The sequence below is a fragment of the Atractosteus spatula genome, chromosome 1, assembly GCF_055471065.1.
Source record: "Atractosteus spatula isolate fAtrSpa1 chromosome 1, fAtrSpa1.hap1, whole genome shotgun sequence".
NCBI classification, from domain to species: domain Eukaryota; kingdom Metazoa; phylum Chordata; class Actinopteri; order Semionotiformes; family Lepisosteidae; genus Atractosteus; species Atractosteus spatula.
In genome coordinates this window covers 40741411-40763965 of record NC_142706.1, presented here as the reverse complement: position 1 = coordinate 40763965, position 22555 = coordinate 40741411, and the positions used below count along the sequence as shown (strand labels likewise).

The 22555-nt window shown below is 34.7% G+C and overlaps 1 protein-coding gene across 1 annotated transcript in view; it reads right to left on the bottom strand.

Moving 5' to 3' along the window:
* slc7a11 (solute carrier family 7 member 11) overlaps window positions 1–21920 on the bottom strand; it is a 44810-nt gene extending 22890 nt beyond the window's left edge. The window contains exons 1-5 of the mRNA XM_088938216.1: window positions 21896–21920; window positions 21443–21556; window positions 10943–11069; window positions 8260–8375; window positions 1249–1374 (exon numbers count right to left, since the gene is read on the bottom strand). Coding sequence (XP_088794342.1) covers window positions 1249–1374; window positions 8260–8375; window positions 10943–11069; window positions 21443–21488 — 415 coding nt within the window. The 5' untranslated portion in view covers window positions 21489–21556; window positions 21896–21920. The remainder of the gene's footprint in view (window positions 1–1248; window positions 1375–8259; window positions 8376–10942; window positions 11070–21442; window positions 21557–21895) is intronic.
* Window positions 21921–22555: the final 635 nt, after the last annotated feature.

Here is a 22555-nt window from a genome sequence, read left to right as displayed (position 1 = left end):
TAAAAAAACTGAAAGGTGTTGATGACATAAGTATTCAGACACTTGAGTGAATGCAACATTTCGTAGAAGCACCTTCAGCTGCAATAACTGATGCAAATCCTTTAGGGTAAGTGTACCAACTTTGCACACTGAATTCAATAGAAAATTGGGACTGATTGAGCCACACATGATTATTCAGTTTCTTATATTTAAGCCACCCCAGTGCACCTTTGGCCTTGTACTTTGTGACAATGTCATGCTTTAATTTTTGTCCCATTGAAGCAGGTTTACCACCATGATTTACTATTACTTTGTTCCATATATGTCCCCATCTGTGTTGACTTGCTTCAAAGTCCCTACTGTTGAGAAACAGAACTGTAGCAATGCTTCCCTTCTATGTTTGATAGGAGGATTGCTGCTGATTAACTGATCCACAGTGTAAGACCTTTGTGTTTAGAGAAAAAACTTCCAATTTTTTCTTGCCTAACCACAAAATATTTTTGTTGCAAACTCCATATGGGATTTGGAATGTTTTATTTTTCAATTCAATACAAACCCCTTTTGTATATTTTTGACCTATGGACATTTTCTCAGATGACAACAACTGACTTATTTCAAAGTTGTCATTAGACATTTAATCTTCCTTAATCATTTCCCTCCTTACTCATTTTGGAGGGATAGCCTGATTTAGGCATTGTCTAAATGACTTCTACTTTTGAAAAATTAATTTCACAGTGGTCAAAGACATATTGTGGATCTTTGATATGATTCCTGCATTGTGATTGTGGATGTTTGACATGTTTCCTGACATGTGCCTTTTTATACCTTTTTCCCTAAATTGTTTTGAAAGCTCCTTGTTCTTCATAGCTAATCTTTGCTTTCAATTCACTACTTGATTGAGGGCTGTTACGTTGATGTATGTATTTACACTATTCTGAAATAATGTGAACTGTTCATATTGCAAGCAGATAAAGGTCACTCACTTAATTGTGTGGCTTGTTAAAGTACTGTAAGTGTGTACACCTAAATCCTAAATTAACACAGGTTTGTCAAAGCAAAGGATTTGAATACTTAAATGATCAAAACTTTCATTTTTCTTTCGTATTATTTCTTTCTTCTTTTGCTTTGGAATTGTAGAGTATATTTTATATAACAAATAATTGCTATTTTAAAATGGCTTTAAGCTTGAAAACCAACAAAATGTGAATTCTTTTGCAAAGGCACCCACCATTACATGTGGTATTGCACCTACCACCAAGATACTGGTACCTTTAAAAAGTTGAATCATCCCAGGTATGATGATAATTGCAATAGCAATGAGCTTACAAAAAAACAGACAGATTTGTACCCTTGCAGACCAGCTGACACTCATGCTGTTCAGGTACATCACAGCAGCTGTAAAATAAAAACACGTTAATTTTTTAGCAAAGTGGTTAAACTAAAATTGCTCAGCTTTATCTTTGTGTTTTATTATCAATTTAAAAAATGGTGCAGAGAGTCCTTGTTTCCTATGTATACTTTTCCTCCTATTCATGTTTTCAGCTCTTTAGCAAGCAAATTAAACAAATCCCCCTACTTACATTGTCATTTTCAACTGAGCATAGATACTGTATTTATTTATGAATGTTTGGCCTTTTATTTAAGGTGTTAAAGCCTATCTTAATTCTTTCCTCATTCTTTTTTCTTAATTTTGTCATCAAACTATTCATTCTATAATTTGCTAAACCTAGATTTACTTGTTTTTTCTGTTTGAATTTTGACAGTAGTTTTGATGTGACCATTCATCTAATGACAACAAATGGTTACTTCAATCTAGGGTAACAGTTCTACTGCCACTTGGCTGACAACTGATATTTCCCAGTCATATACTGTACATACAGTATAGTTGCTTCTTTTCTCAAATTACTAAGCAACTTTGACAGTGTAAAGCAAATGAAATAATCCATATTCAATACATAACATATTGAAATGTAGAGAATAGCCCAGTAAATTGCACTTTCATTATCTTCCACTTTTTATGACCGCAAATAATAAAACGTATTTTAATTAGCTCATTTGATACCTTTTGGTCATTATCAGTCTGTTATTGTTCCCATGTAATTTGTATACAGTTATATGTGATTGTGTGAATTATTTTCCTCATTGGTCTATTCGTTTTTCCAAATTCAATAATTAATAGCAGATATGGTTTTATTTTTAATGATAATAACAGTTCTCATGATGGTAATCAAATGCAATGCATGATATAATATAGAAACAAATGTCCAATGACAAATGGAATTTGCTTTAAAAAACTCACTTGCTGTCAAAACCAGCATATTAGGCATCAATGTTTCTGATTTGTGAAATAAATGTTTGCCTATTATAAAAAAAAATACGAACAGAGTGTATTCCTCTTACAAACAATTAATGTGGCAACTAAAAAAAAGTATAATCATTTATGACCAGAATTAATGTTTAAGTGAAAATATTGCCATTTATAGAAGGATTCTGTGGCCATTAAGCATTAATAGCCAGTAGATAATGTAATAGCTAGTGAACCATAAGAAATGCTCTAGGTCCTACTATTCTAAAATATTTTTTTATGTATTATGTATAAAATTTATAAAAATGGGATATATTAGTTGTAATTTGTTTTATGCACTTACGGGTATGGTTTACTATTAAGACATACTGTACAGTACAGTATTGTTATACTTTTCCAAAAATTTGATTTTTCCTTTTTTTTTTTCCTTTAGAGAAAGCCTGAGAAGGTCTAGTTGAGTTTGTTTTGTACCAAACGTTTTGCCAGTTGTTCTTGCTGCCTCAGTGGCTGACTTTAATAAAAGCGCATGTTCTTCTATGGACATTTTAGAAGTAAAACACAGTTGATTTGTGAAAGAAGCAAACCATCTTCTTACTCTAATCTTATGCCCGGGCTCTGAATAAAATTTTTATTGACTTTGATATACTGTCGATGAAAAATTAAATTGCTGTATTACTAATTCCTTGCATTTCTGTAGCATTTTTCATCCTAAAGGATCCCATATGTGCTTTAGGTATAAGAGCAGATTCATTTCGGCCACCAACAAAGTGCAGCAGCGACCTGGGTTACACAGAACCGCTATTACTGTATTGTATATACAAGGAGAAATTATTAGGTTGGCAGTAAAGATACATGTATAAATGTCTCAGGCCTAGCAAAATACATAGGAGAAGTAGCTAATAAAACTGCAATTATTTCATTGATAGGAATTTAAACATTTAACATTACCCGATTGTTACCCAAATTGTTGTATTCTTAAAGAAATCCTGGCTTAAATCTTTATTTGAACCCAAGCTGAGCAACCGAAGCTTGAACAGAGCCTCAGATTGCTGGGTCATATTTGGACCAAAGTCAAAGTGAAAGATTCTACATCTTCCTTTCAGAGGAGAATTATGCTTTCTGCTTGTGTGACATGTTTGCTTGGCAACAGCTTAGCAGAAAAGATGGTGCTTTAGAAAGAGGAGTCTCCCTTGGTACTGGGCTCTGTGCCAGAACAAGAATCAAACAATGTCATTTCAGGACTGTGAAGACAGAATGTTAAGTGCCATGCATAGAATGGGAACAGCGGGCGACAGGTTGAAGATTTCAATATGTAGGATGATTAGATAAAAGCTGGGGAGTTGGCTTAGGCATACCGTAAATGCATGCTTGATCATGAGTGAGAAAACTGATATTGAAAGAGATAGAGATTACATTGTCATCAGAAGCTAAAAGCACATAAGACATCTTTTTATATTCTGCAACTAGGGTTATATACTGTAGATTTGTGTTTTGTTCAACACTGGTGCTACTTTAATGTTTATACCAATCAGCTCTTCACTTGAAATGGTGTGTTGATTCATGTTTTTTTCCTCAAACTTTGCAATTTAAAAAAATAATAATTTATATTCATAAAGCACCTTTTCAAACCCAAGGTTGTTTAATAATAATTTAAAAAGTAAGAATTCAGGTGCATTTTTATCAGGTTAAAATTAACATTTCCATTCTTATAATATACTGTAGGATATTAAAATGTTACAAGGTGGCACAGTTTAGCATTGCTGTCTTGCAGTGCTGGAGCCCTGTGTTCAATTCAGGGCCTGGGGTGCTATCTGTGTATGTTTTTCCTGTGTTTATGTGGATTTCCTCTCAGTGTTCCAATTTCCTGCATACTCTAAAAACATACTGGTAGGTTAATTGGCTTTTGGGAAAGAATCAAAGTTGGACAGGTGAGAACTTAACACTCCCCTCCCCAACTAATGAATCTGGGTCTACGTACAAGTACATCTTATTGATCAAATTACTATGAAATGAATTTAATTTTGATTTCCATATGGTCACAAAGATAGTACATTATATGGTTTGCAAATATTATGGTATGAAAATAGTATTCTTTGCAAAACAATCTTTTGATTTGTTTTTCCCCCTTATATTGTGCAGATATCCCTGTGTCAAAAGGACAGTTATTGTGTGTGCAATATGTGCTATAATTTACTACCTGTAAAAAATGCAGAGCTAAATTTACAGTACAGTTTACAGCTTTGTTCTTCTTTGATGCTCAAAACTGATTGCAACTATAACAAAGTAAATCTGAATTAATCCCTAAGACCAATAAAGTGGATGTGTGAGTATGGACAAAGAAATATTGTATAATATGACTCTTTTTTTATTTCAAGAGGTATGGTTTGGACAGGATCTTTATATTTTACATGCACCTATTGATCTGCTGTCTGTCTTTTACCCAGTCACTCCATATTACCTTGGGGACCTGTTTTAGTCTATCAACCTACAAATAAATCTAATGTCTGCACTTTTATACAGACAAATAAATGTCATGCAAACAGTCAAAATTATACAGTATACTTGTCATCAATTCCATTCAAATACTATCACTCAGTTAACTCTATCCATGAACCTTTGTCTAATGCCCTTGTAATATGTACTGTATGGTACAGTATATGCCACATAAACTCTATCCAAAGAATAGTTTTGTCAAAAGTATGGCCTTTCATGTTGTGAAACAAGCAAGCTTTTAAAAAAAACACCATTATTTTGAATTGCAGCTAACAAACGCTTTAGTTGACTGTGAAATTAAACTGGTTCATACATTTGCTTGAAAAAATTTTATAAAAAATGATATTAAATAACATAAGAATGCTTCCCAGCAACTAGGTTTACAACCATTTGCTGCAACATAATCATTGCATTATGTTTAAAAAATATGATTTAGCAGATGTTTAGAAAGGCGGTATGGATGTCTGTCACATCTGTTATGAGACACTACATGAAGAAACTTCTAGTCAACTAGAATGATGCTTGGGTTAACAAAAAGCTTTGTCAAGGTGTCGTAAACATGGGCTTTTTGTGGCTGTTAAAGAGCTGTACATTGGGTAAAGGAAGAATAAATAAAGTAAATCTAAAATATTTACATGGTTAATTTTGCCAATTGATTTTAAAGTTTTTCAAACCTTCAAGTAGTCTGCTATGTAGAACAATGGTTAGGGCTCTAGGTTTGTAACTGAAAGGATGAGTGTTCAAGCCTGCGTGGTGCACTGCTGATGTACAGTATCTTTGAGCAAAAGTACTTCAAGCAGTTTGTCCTGGTAAAATACCCTGCTGTATAAATGGGTACCAGTTAATCATGGCAAGCAAGCTATTGTTCTTATTTGACATAACTGCTTAAAGCTTTATAATTATTAAAGGCCAGTCATGCATATCTTTTGAACCTAGAGCAATGAGCAAATGGATTGAGATCACACAAACTGATTTGGATTTTAGTGAGAAATACTATCTAATAAAAAGCAAAGAAGTGTGAATAATGACAAAAAAGAAAGCATCATATAACTTTTGTTTTATCAGCACATTAATAATAAGCATATAGTTGTTGGCCCTTACCTTAAAAAGTACCTGTTGCGAAATGACCTTAATTTTCCCTCAGTACTAGGAAATGTCTAATAAGTAATATAGCTGATGTAGTATTCAGGTGGATTGACTAGAATCAAACTAAAACAAAAGGTTATTCCCTCAATGATTCAAATGCATAAGTGTATTACACAGGGCCTTCTTCATAAAATAACAAATACTGTAGGAGTATTCTTATTCTTATTATTTAACTTGTAATAAAAATGCAATATATTTTGAAAGCAGATATATTCGACACAGATGTTTGTTAACCTGTAAATAGTCCCTTAGGTTATGTTTCACTGTTAGCTTTGACATTTTTAGTTCACTATTTATTAGTAGAATAAATTGTTATACTTATGGGATGATAATGGTTTTCAGATCATTTGCTATCAATTTTACCAAATTGGGCTCAAGGGAAGATTCTAGAAAAGATTCCCTGTTCATTTTTAGAAGAGCAAGATATGTCTAAATAACTAATCACTGTTTACTTAACCATTCTTCCTAGTGTGCTTGAAAACAAACACTGTTTTTAATATCTTCATAAACATTTTCTCATGAATGCGAATTCATTTTTCCAAACAATATTTCCTAGTTTAAATCATGTCATTTCATTCAGTTAGATTAACTTTGCAATAAATAAAAATAATAATGGCATTTAATTGATTTGTAGGTTGGCAGTTTAAAACATGCAATAGAGACATAAAAATTAACATTTTTTATATTCTTTCTCTCACAAATTCAACTGTGCATCAATCAAACTATCAAGTAGTGGCCAAAAAAACTGAAACATCAATGGAAAGCGACATAGAGTCTAGGTGCAGTATCTCTGCTGCATAATGCCGTGTGCTGCTATTTTTCCATGAGAAGCTCAATCAACCCATGCCTGGCTGTTGGAGGTGAAAAACACTATCCCGTAAGTACTTGATTGGGATCTGATCTGGTTACTGGCAAGGACATGACATACAGTATGGGTACCAGCAGTATCAAGCTCATCAAACCACTGGGCAACCACACATGCCCTGTGGATGAGGGCATTGTCATCCTGTAGGTTTCCCCGGTCAATTGATCTGCAGTTGCTCACCTGATTTGCCTTGCATTTAGAACACATTTAGAATTAATGCAAGGATAACATAATCCTAGAGTATGTGGTTCTTCTAAATGTTGCATTGTGCTGATGATGTCTTCCCCTCGCATTTCCAAGCTGACATCAACTTAGACATTGTTGATCATGAACCAGGTTGAGCTGCCAAACATACTGTACCCCAACAATCACCCCTGTTTCAAAGTTTTTTTGTTGCTTAGAAAAGTAAACAATGATATTTATTATATTAATAACAATTATAACCTTTAACCAAAACATTTTAACATTAAATATACTGTATATTACATACAGTATACACTGGTACATAAATCATTGCTTACAAAAAAGAACCATCTTTCCCATGCAAAAGACATGTCCTTTCAAAACAAGCTATTTTGCTTCAATGATTCAAAACATTAAGGACGAAAACCAAGGCCACCATCCATCTGCTCGTTGCCTCTTCCTGATCAGTACTTGCAAATTATCTCCTCAAGTGGCCTATCTTTATAATAATAATAATAATAATAATAAACTTTATTTTATATAGCGCCTTTTAAGGTGGCTTCTCAAAGTGCTTGTATATCCAATGTTACCTCTAACATTCTGTTTATTGAAAGGAGGGTATTCTCTTTCACCGGAATTCACTTTCTTTGCCACAATGCCTTATTGCTTGCTGTCAGTACCACCCATGATTTGACTAACTTCTCCTCAGCCAGTTCTCTCAGATGCGCTCCAAACAGTAGCATTTTCATTGACAAACTCGTGCCTTTAAGGAATAACCCCCAAAATGTCTCTGCTGTCTTTCAGGACTTCTTGGCTACTTGGAACAGGTGAAGAACAGTTTTTCTCTATAGCCCTCCACACGGCATCTAGGGCGCTTCTCCATTCATTTTCTGCATATTACAGCTCCAGCTCCAGAATGGGAGAATTTCACACACCACAAAGACCACATCACTATTTTGACTCAGTAAACCAAAATAGTTAAAATGCTTCCATACTACACTAGGCATACTACTGCAACCCTTTTAATTGAGAGACATATAATCTCTTTTCATCTGAAAACGGGTGGCATTTCCTGATTTTTTTTATCCACATCTGTTTGCTTGCCTGCACATTTCCCATCACTTGTGACCATTTTAGCATTTCTCTCCTTATCTTTTAAAGTAAAGTTTATTTGCAAATAATCAATGAGAATTTCTAAATAAAAGTGTGGTCTCTCCACACAAGTTACAGTACATGTTCTATAGTTAAGGTCAGTTTTCTAGAAACGGAATGTTTTCTGAATACTTACTTATTCCGATGGCTGTGGCAAGTTTCACTGCAATTTCCGGTACTGCGCATGGCATGAACAGGGGTTCCAGAATGTGCTGCCCAAAAGCCAAGGCTATAACAGCTACAGCTGAAGGGCTAGAGACAAAATTTAAATTAATATGTCATATAGTTACTTAGCTTCTTAGAACAAAGTTTTAACTAGCCTGGTGCACATATTTTTTACATTTTATTTTGCTATATATATACTGTATACTGCAGAAGAGAAAAGGTTTCTGTGAAGATCTCTCAAAGCTTATTAAGAAGAAATACTGAGCAGAAGTACCTTTACTATATAATATTTTTCCAAGTCATTTTACAGCACAGTGCAATGTAAATTTCCTTCAACCTGCAGTCTATAGCACCCACATTTTATTTTAGGAGCTCTTTTATCTCATGTTGATCCAGGCCCTATTTTTTATTAATTTTGTTTCATTGGCTGGTTGTCACTTTCCACCAGATTTTTATTCTTGCCTGCTGCTCTCTTCATCACGACTGTCACCCTCTTTCCTATCTCTGTTATAATAATTGCTTACTTACTTATAATATATAATATATAGCACTTTTCTGGACACTCCACTCAAAGCACTTTACAGGTAATGGGGACTCCCCTCCACCACCACCAATGTGCAGCATCCACCTGGATGATGCGACAGCAGCCTTAGTGCACCAGAACGCTCACCACACATCAGCTATCAGTGGGGAGGAGAGCAGAGTAATGAAGTCAATTCATAGATGGGGATTATTAGGAGGCCATGATTGGTAAGGGCCAATGGGAAATTTGGCCAGGATGCCGGGGTTACACCCCTACTCTTTTCAAGAAACGCCCTGGGATTTTTAATGACCACAGAGAGTCAGGACCTTGGTTTTACGTCTCATCCGAAGGATGGCACCTGTTTACAGTATAGTGTCCCCATCACTATACTAGGGCATTAGGACCCACATGGACTGCAGGGTGAGCGCCCCCTGCTGGCCCCTCTAACACCTCTTCCAGCAGCAACCTTAGTTTTTCCCAGGAGGTCTCCCATCCAGGTACCGACCAGGTTCACACCTACTTAGTTTCAGTGGGTTGCCAGTTGTGAGTTGCAGAGTGATATGGCTGCTGGCCGTAATGTCTTGTCTTGTCTTGTCTTGTCTCTTATTATACCCCTTCTCATCTACTCTCCTCAGGTTTCCTGGCCAACTGACTGAATCTGTTTCTTGCTTTCTTATTTCATGTTCCTGCTCATTTTTCTTGTTTTAAACCCTTTTTTAGATTAAGTTACAGTATCTGAACATAAGAATGGTTACAATTGAATAGAGGCCTATCTAGCACATTTAGTAGATAATAGCTCATTGGTCCAAGATTTCTATCCGACTGTTTCTTAAAGAAAACCAGGATATTTTTTAAACATCATGGCTGGGTAGCTTGATCCATACTCCCACATCCATTTTGGTAAAGAATTGCCTCCTTTTCTCAGTAGTTCTCACTTGTGTCCTCTAGTTTGTACTTCGCTTCTGATTCTGAAAAGTCCAATGGGTCAATTTTATCAATGCCTTTGAAGATTTTGCATAGATGCACCAAGTCACTTCATAATTTTCTCTGTAAATGACACTTTAAGACTAATTTCATAGAGCAGAAACATAACAGAGTTCTAATAAAAGTTAGAGAGGGACAAGAGCAGCCATGTGCTTCTGCAACTCACAACTATTTCTGACCTAATTTCTAAGATTCCCATACAGTATATACCACGTCACCCTCTCCTCTTCCTTGTTTTGCATCCTTCCTCCACCCAATCATCACCTTTGCTACTACCTTTGGTTGCCTTTTTACCAGGCATTGGGGTCCACGTCCTGGGCATGGCTGGGAGGTTGGCCCGGAACAAAGTCGGTTAAGTCAATTTTCAACACAATCAATAAGATTCTATTTTCACACAATCTTCAGCTGCTCTCTTTTTTTGTGAATTTTTTATGAGGTGGTGAGTTGACCAACATTCTACACAAGATTCTAAACGAGGACTTAATGGGGCAATGTACAATTTTAATATAACATTCCTTGATTTAAGTTCATGACTATATATCCTGACTTTTGGTTTGCCTTTTGATTGACTAGAAGATATAAGCAATGTGTCAACATAAACACCTAAGTCTTTCTTCATAGTAGGCACTTCTGTATCAGTGTTTCCCGTTTTTTTTTTGTCTGCAGGCATTTGGACTGTGTCTTTTCAGTTGTCAGCTCAAAGCTCAATTTTTATTATAAATCCTATGATATGTACAGTATGTCAACCTGTAATCTCTTATCACCATTTGTTCATTATTTGAAATCTCAGAAGATAAGAATAAAAAAGACCTTATTCTTGAACGCTTTGTTATGCATAATGCTACCTGTTCTAGTGTTATACTGTATATTGCAATTCTTGAACTTATTTAGGTTCTTTATACTTCTTTGCAAATTCATTGAATAAGAATGCAAATTAGCAATTGACAAGAACTACAGTATTAGATGCTACTGTGTGTACAATTATATACTTACTGTATAGTCTGCATGCATGAATGCATAGAAATGCATGAAAAAGATTTGTAAAAATATGTAAAGACCTTCCAGTATTTGTTTCAACATTATCATGCTTTATAGATGTGATTATTGTTTTAAAGAACTTAAGGATGAATTAGCTTGCATTACTAACCGGATTGCAACCAAGTCTGCCCAAAGTCCTATAAAGGCGATTTGTGGGCCAAAAGCTTCCAGCATATAGGTATAATGACCGCCTGATTTCCTGATAGTTGTGCCAAGCTCAGCATATGACAAGGCTCCTGTAAAAGACATCACAAACAGATTTACATCATTATTTACATCAACCTTGAATACTTGGGAAAATTGTAAACTAAGAAGTATCAATAAATGCCCTTTCCTAAATGTCTTTCATAAATATGAATATTTTAGAAAATATTTTAATAAATAAGCAGATTTCTGAAATGTTAGGCTTAAGAAAACACAGGAAAACAATTTTATATTGTCTTCTTTCAAATAAAGTATTGTTTGCCTGTGAATCATTGAAAGATCACTAAAAACAAATTTCCAAGCTGATTATGTTTAGAAGAAGGTGTGTATATTTTTTAAGAATATTCTTCACTTCACTGAAGTCTTTTTTTTCAAATACCTGAAAGATTCAACATTTGTGTTTCTATATGAAGTCCACAAATTAGTTTTAAAACAAAATACGTAAGAGAGGATTTCTTCCAGTTTCCCTCTCTGTATGGTTGCTTAGTTTTATTCAGGCATTCAACATTTGGTGTTTGAGCTTATACTGTATTGTAACACAACGGGGGCTCAGGCGGGCGCCCTTGCCACATTAGGTCGGCTCCCCACCGTCGGGGGCTCGAACCCGGGACTCCCGCGTCGCTCAGCAGGGTCCCAGCCCGGTGAGCCAAAGAGAGATCTCTCTACAGCCCAGGGGCTGTGGTCCTGCTATCAATGGGAAGGGCGGTGACGTCACCTGCTCTGGTAAGCCGGCTCTTACACAGTACCTGTCGGCTGTAAGCGTTACACTCTCCCCTGCTTAACTTGCCGTCCCCGGCGAAGGGCTATCCCACTCTGCTTCTGACACCAATGTAATGCAACAGGGGCTCAGGTGGGCACCCTTGCTGCATTAGGTCAGCCCCCCACCGTCGGGGGCTCGAATCTGGGACTCCTGCATCACTCAGTAGGGACCCAGCCCGGTGAGCCAAAGAGAGATCTCTCTACAGCCCAGGGGCTGTGGTCCTGCTATCACTGGGAAGGGCGGTGACGTCACCTGCTCTGGTAAGCCGGCTCTTACACAGTACCTGTCGGCCGTAAGCGTTACAGTATGAACAGCAGATGAAACTAAATACAGCAGGCTATTTTCTTTATTGCCATATTGTTGTTTTCTGGAGTGACTGTAGCTGCATTAAACATTTCATTTTTGTTTTAATTTTCTTCTTCAGTATCACTTCTTTAGTTTCTGATTTACATCTTCATCTGTCACATCAGAAGTTATGCATTTTGACAGTAGAATTTATAGTCTTAACGTAACATAATGTAATGACTAGCTATCACCTGAAAGGGATTACAAAAGAAGATCAGAAGAATTTTTGAGAAATGTTTAAGCTGGAAAGAACAAATAGGTCAAATATGAAAAGCAGGTTTAACTGAATTACTGTTAAGTTAAATAAAAATATTATTACATTGGGAGAAAATAATAGTCTGCTTATTTTTTTAATCACTTATTCACTTGTTTCCATTAAGGAAGATAAGTCTGAAAAGATGCAGACAACAGGACAGTGCATGTCTCTAATGAATAGTGTGACCTTGTGGTTATTTGGAGAGGCAAAGATAAGTCAGTTGCCTTTGAATTTCTAGATTTTTCAAGAACTTTCAAGAAAAGAAGTGAAAATGTTGTCGGTAGTGGCTGAGTCACAGACTTTTTAAACCTTGGTTTAAAGAAAACAAACCTTATAGAGTTTAGTCATCTCTTCCCTTTTTTTCTTTTTCCTTTACTCTATAAAGCTGGTGATTTCTCCTGTGTCTATTGCAGTCTGTGACCATGACATTGAACAAACAGGAAATTATCACTCCCACACAAAACTACGTAGACTTCATGGCCTCTGACTCAGAAACACTGAGTGTGTGTCCTTCTTTTTTGTGTTATTTTAAGTTTTGTTTACTTATAGATAATTAATCAGAGTTAGGGCATGATTGTCAACATATGGCTGTACTTGCAACTGAATCAGAAATTATTCAAGCTTTCAGTTTTTAGCATATGTTTTTTTAAAGGACTTTTAATAATTGGATTAATCTCTTTTAATAGGGGTAAGAGACAGACATTAAGTACACTTAAGGTAGTTGCTATTGATGCCTACTTTTATTATATCAATTTTTGGTATTAAATTAAATTAAGTGAAATACAGTAAACACCTGAATATTTACAAAAAGTGGCATAGGATGTTTAATTTCCTCAGTTTACACAGAATATTATTAGTAGTAAATTATTTTACAGTAAGGGGCAGGAATTGGAAGTGTTAAAGACATAGTTTTGTTCTTTACTAACTTCTCCTACTATTGTGGATGAAGGCTTAATAATGGAACTGTGATACCAATCACATCTGTACCGACACTTACTATAACTGTACAGTAGAAAAAGAAGAAAATGTAAATGATCTACAACATGTCATACAGGCTTCTATTCAGTTATCAACAGACTGAATAATAAAATTCAAAATACAAGTTGTTTTGTTGTTATTACAATGGTCATTTTTGTGTATTACAAAAGCCAAAAAACAGTTAAGGCTTACTCTTCACGCTGTGCTTATGCACATCTTTTGTAGCCTCTGCCTTTTAACTTTAAGGCCTGAATCTGCTATTTACTGTATAGTTTTGGCATTGTAGCATAGCTCATACAAGATGTCTCTTTAATCTAGCATACAGTTTTGTCAGAAGTAAATCCTATCAAACTCCTTGACAATACATGGACCTTCCACACTGTATCCTATTTCTAAAACTGATATACTGTAAGCGTTAGTTTGTATCCTGAAGAAATGCTGTTTATGCAAAAAAAAAACTCCCGTAAAAAACACTTTGTCACCACAGCATCTCTCCATGTTCCTTGTTTTAATAAAGTACCATGAGGAAATGAATTAAAAGTTTTGCACAAAAAAGTAAAATTCTGAGCCTTGTTCATGTGCTGCTCTGGTACTTGACATTGGCATTCATTTTTTCAATCATGATTTTGTCTATCTTTTCTTTTTTCATTTTTTTTAAGACTGTAATGACAATATAAGAAAGGACACAGGTAGAGTTTATTTTGGGGAAAACTGATTATACTTTACCCATGTACGACTAAATAATGATAATTCATTGGTACACATTATGGTATTCTAACATTACATTCCCATTTCATGGTCATTTCATTATGTCTGTTGGTAAAATAATTGTAATAAATTGTTCAGGAAAATGTGGAATACTTATTATTAAGGCTTCAAAACTAAGATTTAATTTAAAAGATGAACATTTATTACAAAAATAAATGAAAAATATTAATGAAACATATAAATGCATTTCTTTTAAAACTAGATACTTTAATTATCAAAGTTTTGAGTTTTGCATACTCTTGTCAGAGTCAGGATGTGCTCTTTTCAGAGTCTTTCATAAAGCTCCTGCAGAAACATGAAATTAGGCTGCATTCTATCCCAGGGTATATCCTTCACTAATTAAGACTTGAGTTATTCATATTTGATGTGATATTTGCTTCTCTGAAGCCATATACAGCAGTAGCATTCAATGCATTGCAATGTCATCATGGCCAATGCTTTTATAGTTATTATGTAGATGTGGCATTTACTGACACACATTCCGCCAACTTGTACTGTACCAACACACTGTAATATGAACAGAAGAAGAGCTGCAAATGAGAGGAAGCTATTTGGCCCATCTAGCCTGTTTTTGTCATCACTAGCTGATTGATGTAAACATCTTATCCAGCTGTTTGTTGAAAGAAGCCAGGTTATTCACTTCAACAATGTGTCTGGATATTGAACTCAATATTCAAGGCACTTTCACCTAGTCTCCATTTGTGTCCTCCAGTTTGTGGTTCACTATTCATTCTGGAGAAGTCATCTAGATTGACTAAATCAATCAATTTGTCTTTGTGGAATGTGTGGATTTTGTAAATTTTGAATCGCCTCCCTTTATGGTCTTCTGTGTTCAAGAATAAAAAAAAGTTCCTCTTCTTCTAGCTTTGCGGTTCCCATTTTGTATCAATGATTTGTTTTTGATACCTTCAGGCAAAACCTTGCACTTGTCTACATGTATCATCAGTCTTGAAGTCTTTACTTTTATGTAAAACTTTGAATGTAATCTGATGCTTCTATAGGTTTTTGCTAATCCTCCTAATAAGGTTTCATCTGTAAACTGGACTAGTTTTCTAATTAAACCAGAATCTAGATTTTCTATATAAATAAGGAATATCTGTGGTCCTAGTAATTATCTCTGTAGGCCCTCCACTAATTATTCCACCCCAATATGAGCATTCACTGCTTATATGTACTGTTTCCTTTATATAATCATTTCTCATTCAAAGTGTAGGATTTTTCTGTATAATGATTAAAGTACTGTGCATCAGAAACATACTGCTATTTGCAGTAATAGTAAGTATGGGGAAATCTGAAAAATCAAAATGTTTACTTTGAATATACTTGTCGTAAAAAATGTGCATCTTTAAATGCAGTCTATTGTAATTGAAGATGTTTTAGAATACAGAAGGGTCTTGTGAGCATTTATACTGTATGGAGGTCATATAGGGACCTGTCCAAATGTGATCTCTGGGAGGCCTTTCCTTTACTGTAATTTTCTGTGGCATCTTGCATCCCTATACAAGCATACTGTGTACTGTCATAAAGGCCTGCCAGTTATAAAAAGTAATGTTTTTAATAAAATAAAAATAAAGCAATTAAAATTTAAGCAATAGTGAAGATGGTGTAATGCTGATATGTTGTGTTTGGTTTCCAATATTGCAAATTTATTTATTCAACAGTATATGTAATACCTAATCATTGGAAATACTCAGAGCAAGGATGTAAATAAGGATGTACTGTAAATAATAGCAATTAGCAAGCACAGCGTCTGTTTATAATGAGCAATTCTGAGACTTAAGTATGGTGGATTGAGGAATGACAAGATCAGACATTTGTTTACATTAAATTAAAACAAGTAATGTCTTAGAGTTCTAAACAAAATGCCTATAGTTATATGGGATGAACTAAAGTGAAGTAAAGTGAAGTTTAGGGTTAGCTTCATATTGGCAGAATCGAAATAATATGCATACAGTCCAAAATGGGATAATTTATTAATAAAGCTATTGCACTGAGAAGAACTGTACTATGTTTTACTATTATCTACATAAAATCTATCTAAGGATGTTAAAGTACTTCAGTGTGCATTAATTAGAGCTGAATTAGAATGCTTTTGAGTATAATTATACATGATTATGTGTAATATAAATGCTAACTAAAATGTTAGTAGCACAAGTGAACTTACAAAGTTTGGCCAGAATTAAAGACAATACCAAGCTCTTTGCTTCAAATGCAATGTCTGTTTCACAAGGTATTAACTTTGTTTTAGGCTATAGTGCATTAATACAGCTGTGTGTTTAGCAATGTTGATTTTGCAATTTGTTTATCTAAGGACTTTAGATCAAAATGATGTTAAATGACTCTGAATAAAAACTCATTGGAATCATATTAATCTTATTTTAAATGTCATTGTGCCAGCTTCCCAAGACTTACAGAACCAACTTAAAAGATCTGTCTCTGTCTAATTATAAGGTAGTAGATGGGCTAGGTCTGCCCCAACATGAAAGATCTCACATTCCTGCACGCAGCCTGTCCTAGATTATTGTTGGCCAGCTGTTTTTCCTTGAATTTTGTCTACAAGCATTGTTTTTATTATGCCCTGAGACCATACAATGTTTACCCAGACCATTAACAGTCTCCGCTGTTTTTTTTTGTAACGATTTAATACACACTACTGGTTTGTCCAGTTCTTATAGTCACTTTAGATTTTGTGCAATGATTATTTTTTCATTTCAATGGTGTTGTTTCAGGTGTGTATCATACAAAATAGTGTAAAAAATTACTTTTAATATTAACACTAACATTATAATAATAACACAAAGAGCATACAGTAGATGCAAAATAGACTATTACTGTTTCAAGTTTTATTTTAAATGATTTGCATGATGACCTAGAATATAACACAAGTTTTTTTTTCTACATTGTGACCTGACATCAACTTTTAGAGATAAGTGGATACTATTTTTTCAATTTTTATTACTCTACAGTATATACTGTATATAAAGTGATAGGTTGTGTGGTTTCAACTGACTCAGAGCAGGATTTTATATCATGTTTGATTCTCTTTACCTGTCAGAACTTTGATGAAAGTTTCCTGATTTTAATTTTCCATTTTGCAACATAAAATAAATAAATTGCATTATTTACCATACAATACTGCATTGTGGTATCATTAAGAAGGATTTGGAAAATGAAAAAACAGCCACACTTTTCTATGACTGCAACTCATAAATGATTGTATTCTGGTTACATACGGTATAATGTCACTGGAAAGTTGTCTATCACAGAAATGGAGCTGAAGCATAAATAAACAAATGTTATTGAAGTGTTATGAAAACTAATTTTCTGATGTTTCAAAAGATGGCATAATTGAACTGCTTGTGAGATAAGCTTTAAAATTTGAATTAATTTTTGAGATTTATTAAATACATAAAATAGATTATAGACAGACATAGAAATACACACACTATTAGATAGGATAAGTATTTTCTTAAAGACATAAGTTTGCTTTGCGAACTACTTAATACTGGCATAAGACTGTTTTTCAATAGCACTCATAAACTGTGGACTGAGACACATTACATTGCACTGAATGTTAATACCTCATTATGAGGTTCCAGCACAACAATAGAATTTGGTTATTAACTTTGTAATTCATATTTACAAAAATATTAATATCAAAATATCATGGAATGATATTGATGTTTCTATATTTCTTTCTCTTCCTTTAGAAAACATTTTGTTGAGTACACTGATTACAGTATACCCTTTGTGTTACATGTGTTTAAAATTATTTAAAATAAATCATAATAAAATAACATTTTATTGATTCAAAACTGTAAAAAACATTGAAATATGCTGTACACAGTAAATAAGTGTTCAGCTTATTCAATTATTTGAATATCAATGATTAGATCTGTTTATTTTAATAACTGTTGAAGTCTTGTATAAAAAATGGATATATCCTAAAGTGTTTTTGTTTGGAGATGCTAGTTAAAATTGCACCACGCTTTTATTGAAAGGAGGTATATTCTCAAAGAAAAACAATATTGCCTAGTTCCTTATGCTACATCAGATTTTTTTTTCTTTAAATACCTTTTTTGGAATTAGGTTCAGATTTTTGTTTTAAATTCCAACTAATCCATTAATAACCCAGTGGTTAGGTTAGAACAATTCCATGTGCATCCAGTTTTGAGGAACTAATTTTCAGACTTTTTTTCTTTAAATAATTTTTGGGAATTTGTTTCAGAATTTAGTTTAAATTCCAGCTAATCCATTAACCCAGTTGTCAGGTTTATGTGCAACAATTGAGGAGTTTTTATGACACATGACTGGATTTCAACTCTTACTGTATTTGTATATTGTATACAAATACAAATTATATGATATAGAGACAGTATATTGCTTATATAGTATATACAATATATTGTATATACAGTATAACGTGTCTATACTTATGGGAAAAAATGAGTTTCACATTTTTTTTAACTTTGACTAAAGAAGATTTAAGACAAACATACAGTACGACAGATTATATTGACTGAATGGGAGTTTATAAGATAATGTGAAAATGTGAAACTGAATAATGGTTTCTCTAATTTCAGTATTGACATTATTGCAAGAGGATTGGAAATAGTTTCTTCTCTTTCTACACTGTCTTTGTGGTCTTGAAATATCTTAATGATGCTTTTTTAGCACTACTTGTGTATTAAAGTATGCAATTCAGAATAACATTAAGTTTCCTTTGAAGTTGTCACAATCTTAATCCTTCCTCTTAAGGGTGCTCCGGTTCTTTCACATTTTTGATGATTTCATGCACCTGCCTCCAATCCTGCCCCTCCTTATTTAAACCTGGCACTCTCACTACTCTGGGCTCTGCATTGGAAGACGGACGCCCGGAGGCCCGCCTAGCATCAAGCTGCCTTATGTCCACAGCTTGAGGACATGGCCCTCCTATCAGCCTCATCATCCCGGTTTTATTCCCCATCCCTGTACCGGATCTCGTTCCTCATAACTCTGTTTTGTCACGTCTCGGTTGGATCACCTCGTTTGGACTTTTGGACTTCGCCCCAGATTTCCCCCCTGGACTCCTTGGACTTGTTCACCTTGGCTACACACCCCGAGCACCAGTTCACCATCGTCATGCCCCCTGTCTGTCAACCCCTCGCGATTCTCGTTGTCTCCTGCCTTTGTCCTTTTCCACTTACTTCCGGATTATACCGTCTGCATAGGGTCCTGAACTACGCTTCATGGGAGCCTGGATCGGCTTCCGTTACAGAAGTAAGCCCGCAGCAAATAGCAAATTAAATAAAGTTGCTCTATATTGATAGAAGAGTGCCTCATGTTTCGGTGCAGTGTATAGAAACAGATGTTATTTTAAATGGAATAACTTAATATCGTTAACACATCTTTAAAATCTTAAAAGTAATATTGCTATTATTTTAATCCTTCTGTTATACAAATTAAACATTAAAAATACAAGCAGATTTGGGTGGCATAGTGGTGCCATGCAAAACATCGTTGCCTTGCACTAATGGGGCCCAGGGTTCAATTCCTAGGGGTTCTATCTGTGTGGAGTTTGATTGGCTTTCCTCTGGTTACTCCAGTTTGACCCACAGTACAAAATAGTTCTGATAGGATAATTGGCTTCTGAAAAAATTGACCCTGGACTGGTTCTTCTATAACCCTGTATAGGTTAAAGCAGTTAGATGGAAAAAAATTAAATTTAATCTACTGAATTTTTATAGAGAAAATATTAAGTAAAATACAATTCAAGACAATGGAGTATTTTTTAAATTTACCATCTGACTAAGGATGTTAAAGTCTGACTATCACATAAAAGGGCATACAAAAATTCTGTTTACAAACACTTCTTCACTGCTTCTTTTGGTATATTTTAAATGTCTCACTTTTCTTTACCAAAAAATGAAAAGCTTTTCTTTTTTTCTAGATTTTATAGTCCTGCAGTTTAAAAAGTCTTACCAGATTTCCCTTAGCTTCTTTAAAAAACACTCTTATTACAAATCCAAGATATTTTACTTATTTCTACTAAATCAGAAGGTACTGTATATGAAAGCCTAATAATGCAATTGCAGATGTGGAAAAATAAGTCAGGAACTTCCAGAAACCAACCAGGTCTTCTATTATCAATGTAATTACACCAGAATGCTGATAACAGTAACAGGGTGTGACGATTCATAGTTTCTGACAGTTCCAATAAAATGATTGGAGGAAAGAGAGCATTTTACAGAAATGTCTGACATTAATGTGCTTGGCTTGAGAGTCAATATCTGGCCATGAGGGCAAGGCAGTAGACACGCAATCGAGTAAGTATGGTATAAGGTTTGCCTTATCCCATTAGGTTTGCAGGATGATGTTTGGTCATCATCCTGAACTACAAGCAGTTCAGAAAAAAAAACTCAACAAAAGAAAGAGAAGTGAGTTGACTGTTGCATGTGATGCACAGCGTATGTCGTAAAGTGTTGGTCTGGTGACCCACCTTTATACCCTACAGCCAGTGAAGAACATGGGAATACTGATACCTACAGTATTTGTTCTTAAAGCAGTTCTGCGCAAACATCCTTCTTGTTTCAGTCCTTATTGACTTTAAAGTCATATAATTTGCATTTCCCATAAATGTATGTTTGCTTGTGTGATTCTGCCATTCTGTTTTCATGCTCTTAAAAAAATATATCTCAAGTAACACCCTAGTTAAATACAAGTTTGTTTGTTTTTTAATTAGAAATTAAATAATCCTCTTATTAAAATATTCAAACTTTATTCCAATACCTTCATCTGAGAGCACCTTAAAGTACGGGTGCTTCAAAAATGTTTATAATTTTGCTTGAACAAGAGAGCATACACATTTATTTCCTTTTCTTTATTTAATGGTGTTTGCCATAGTAGAATTGTAATTTACATTTCTCAACCTTTTAAAACAAACTTACAAAAAAACTCACATTAATTTTTGTGTTTGTTTGATGATTATTATTGCTTTTGCTCACATAAGATTGATATACTTAGCCGAACTTTATTAAAGGTAAACTGTGAAGGTATTTGCCAAATAAATCATTCGTGTATTCATCATTAACTTATACAGCCTAAGATAATGAATGTGAATAGATAAACATCTTAATACCATTTGGATTTCATTTAATAAATAAATAACTTACTGTATATTATAACTGTGAGGACGTAATTCAGAACACATTAACTGGGCAAAAGACATCAATTATACTTTGTCTTATTTTCAGTGTCTTCCATCTCTATCATTTTATTTTACACAACTGTAGTATAAAATGAAAATATCAGCTTCTTACCAAACAATGACAGGACCCCACATGCACTCCAGATCACAAGAGACATTCCAATACTGCCAGAGTGCTTCAGGATGCCCTTGGGTGAGATGAATATCCCAGCTCCGATGATGGTCCCTGTTATAATTGAGATTCCTCTCAGCAAAGTTACTTTTTTTCTTAGTTCTACTTTACCTGTGGCATCTTGATTACGTGACTCTACACCTGGGCTCCCTTTGGAGTTCCCTCTAATATATCCCCTAGTGTAGGCATTATTAACAGCAGCAGATGTCCTGGACATGATGATATGTGTGATCTTACTCGCTGCAGGCAGTCAAAACTTTAGCTGGCAGTTCTGGCTTTGCCTTGAACTCTCATACACTTGACAGAAGCCCTCTGTGGCTGCTGTGGAAAAGAGACACTGCCTCCCCAGCTTACTGTAAGTTGAGCCTATTCTCAACTGAATACTCTCCCTACCAGCTGCCTTGTCATCATGCTCCAGCTCCTGTTTCTGTGTCGGATTATATAGAAATTGCTGCCACACTCAGTTACTGCTGCTTATGATGATGCAAAATATTCAGGTTTGCATCAGCCACAAGCACGCCTTAGGATTACTCAGCACTTTGTAGTGTGCTCATTATTGTAAGTGAAACCTTATCCTCCCGAAAAGGAAATAGTAACAAACCAGGAAATTAATTATTACAACTCCCCTAATGTTTTGTGTTACTGCATAGACAAACAGTTACGTACTTATTTGCTACTGATAAGCAATGCAAAGCCTAATGTATTTTTTATTTGATATTCCTCTTGTGTAGCAATCAATTTAAACCCAGAGCCAAAGCAATGACAAAGCACTTCCCAGCTGTTCTGATAGATTAAAGATATTGCATAAAGGTGAACAACAAGTTCCTAATTCTATTTACCATGCTGAAAATGAACATGTCCACAGCCTATTACTACTGGAATTCATCCAACTATCCATTATCAGAAAGCCAGTTATTACTGGTAAAAGTTGAGGCAATGCAGAGTCTACCCCAGAAACATAAAATACAAGGATTGCAACCTGAACATGTCTTCATTACATTGCTGGATACAGATATCATACACACACACCACAAACACAGTCAAATCAAAGTT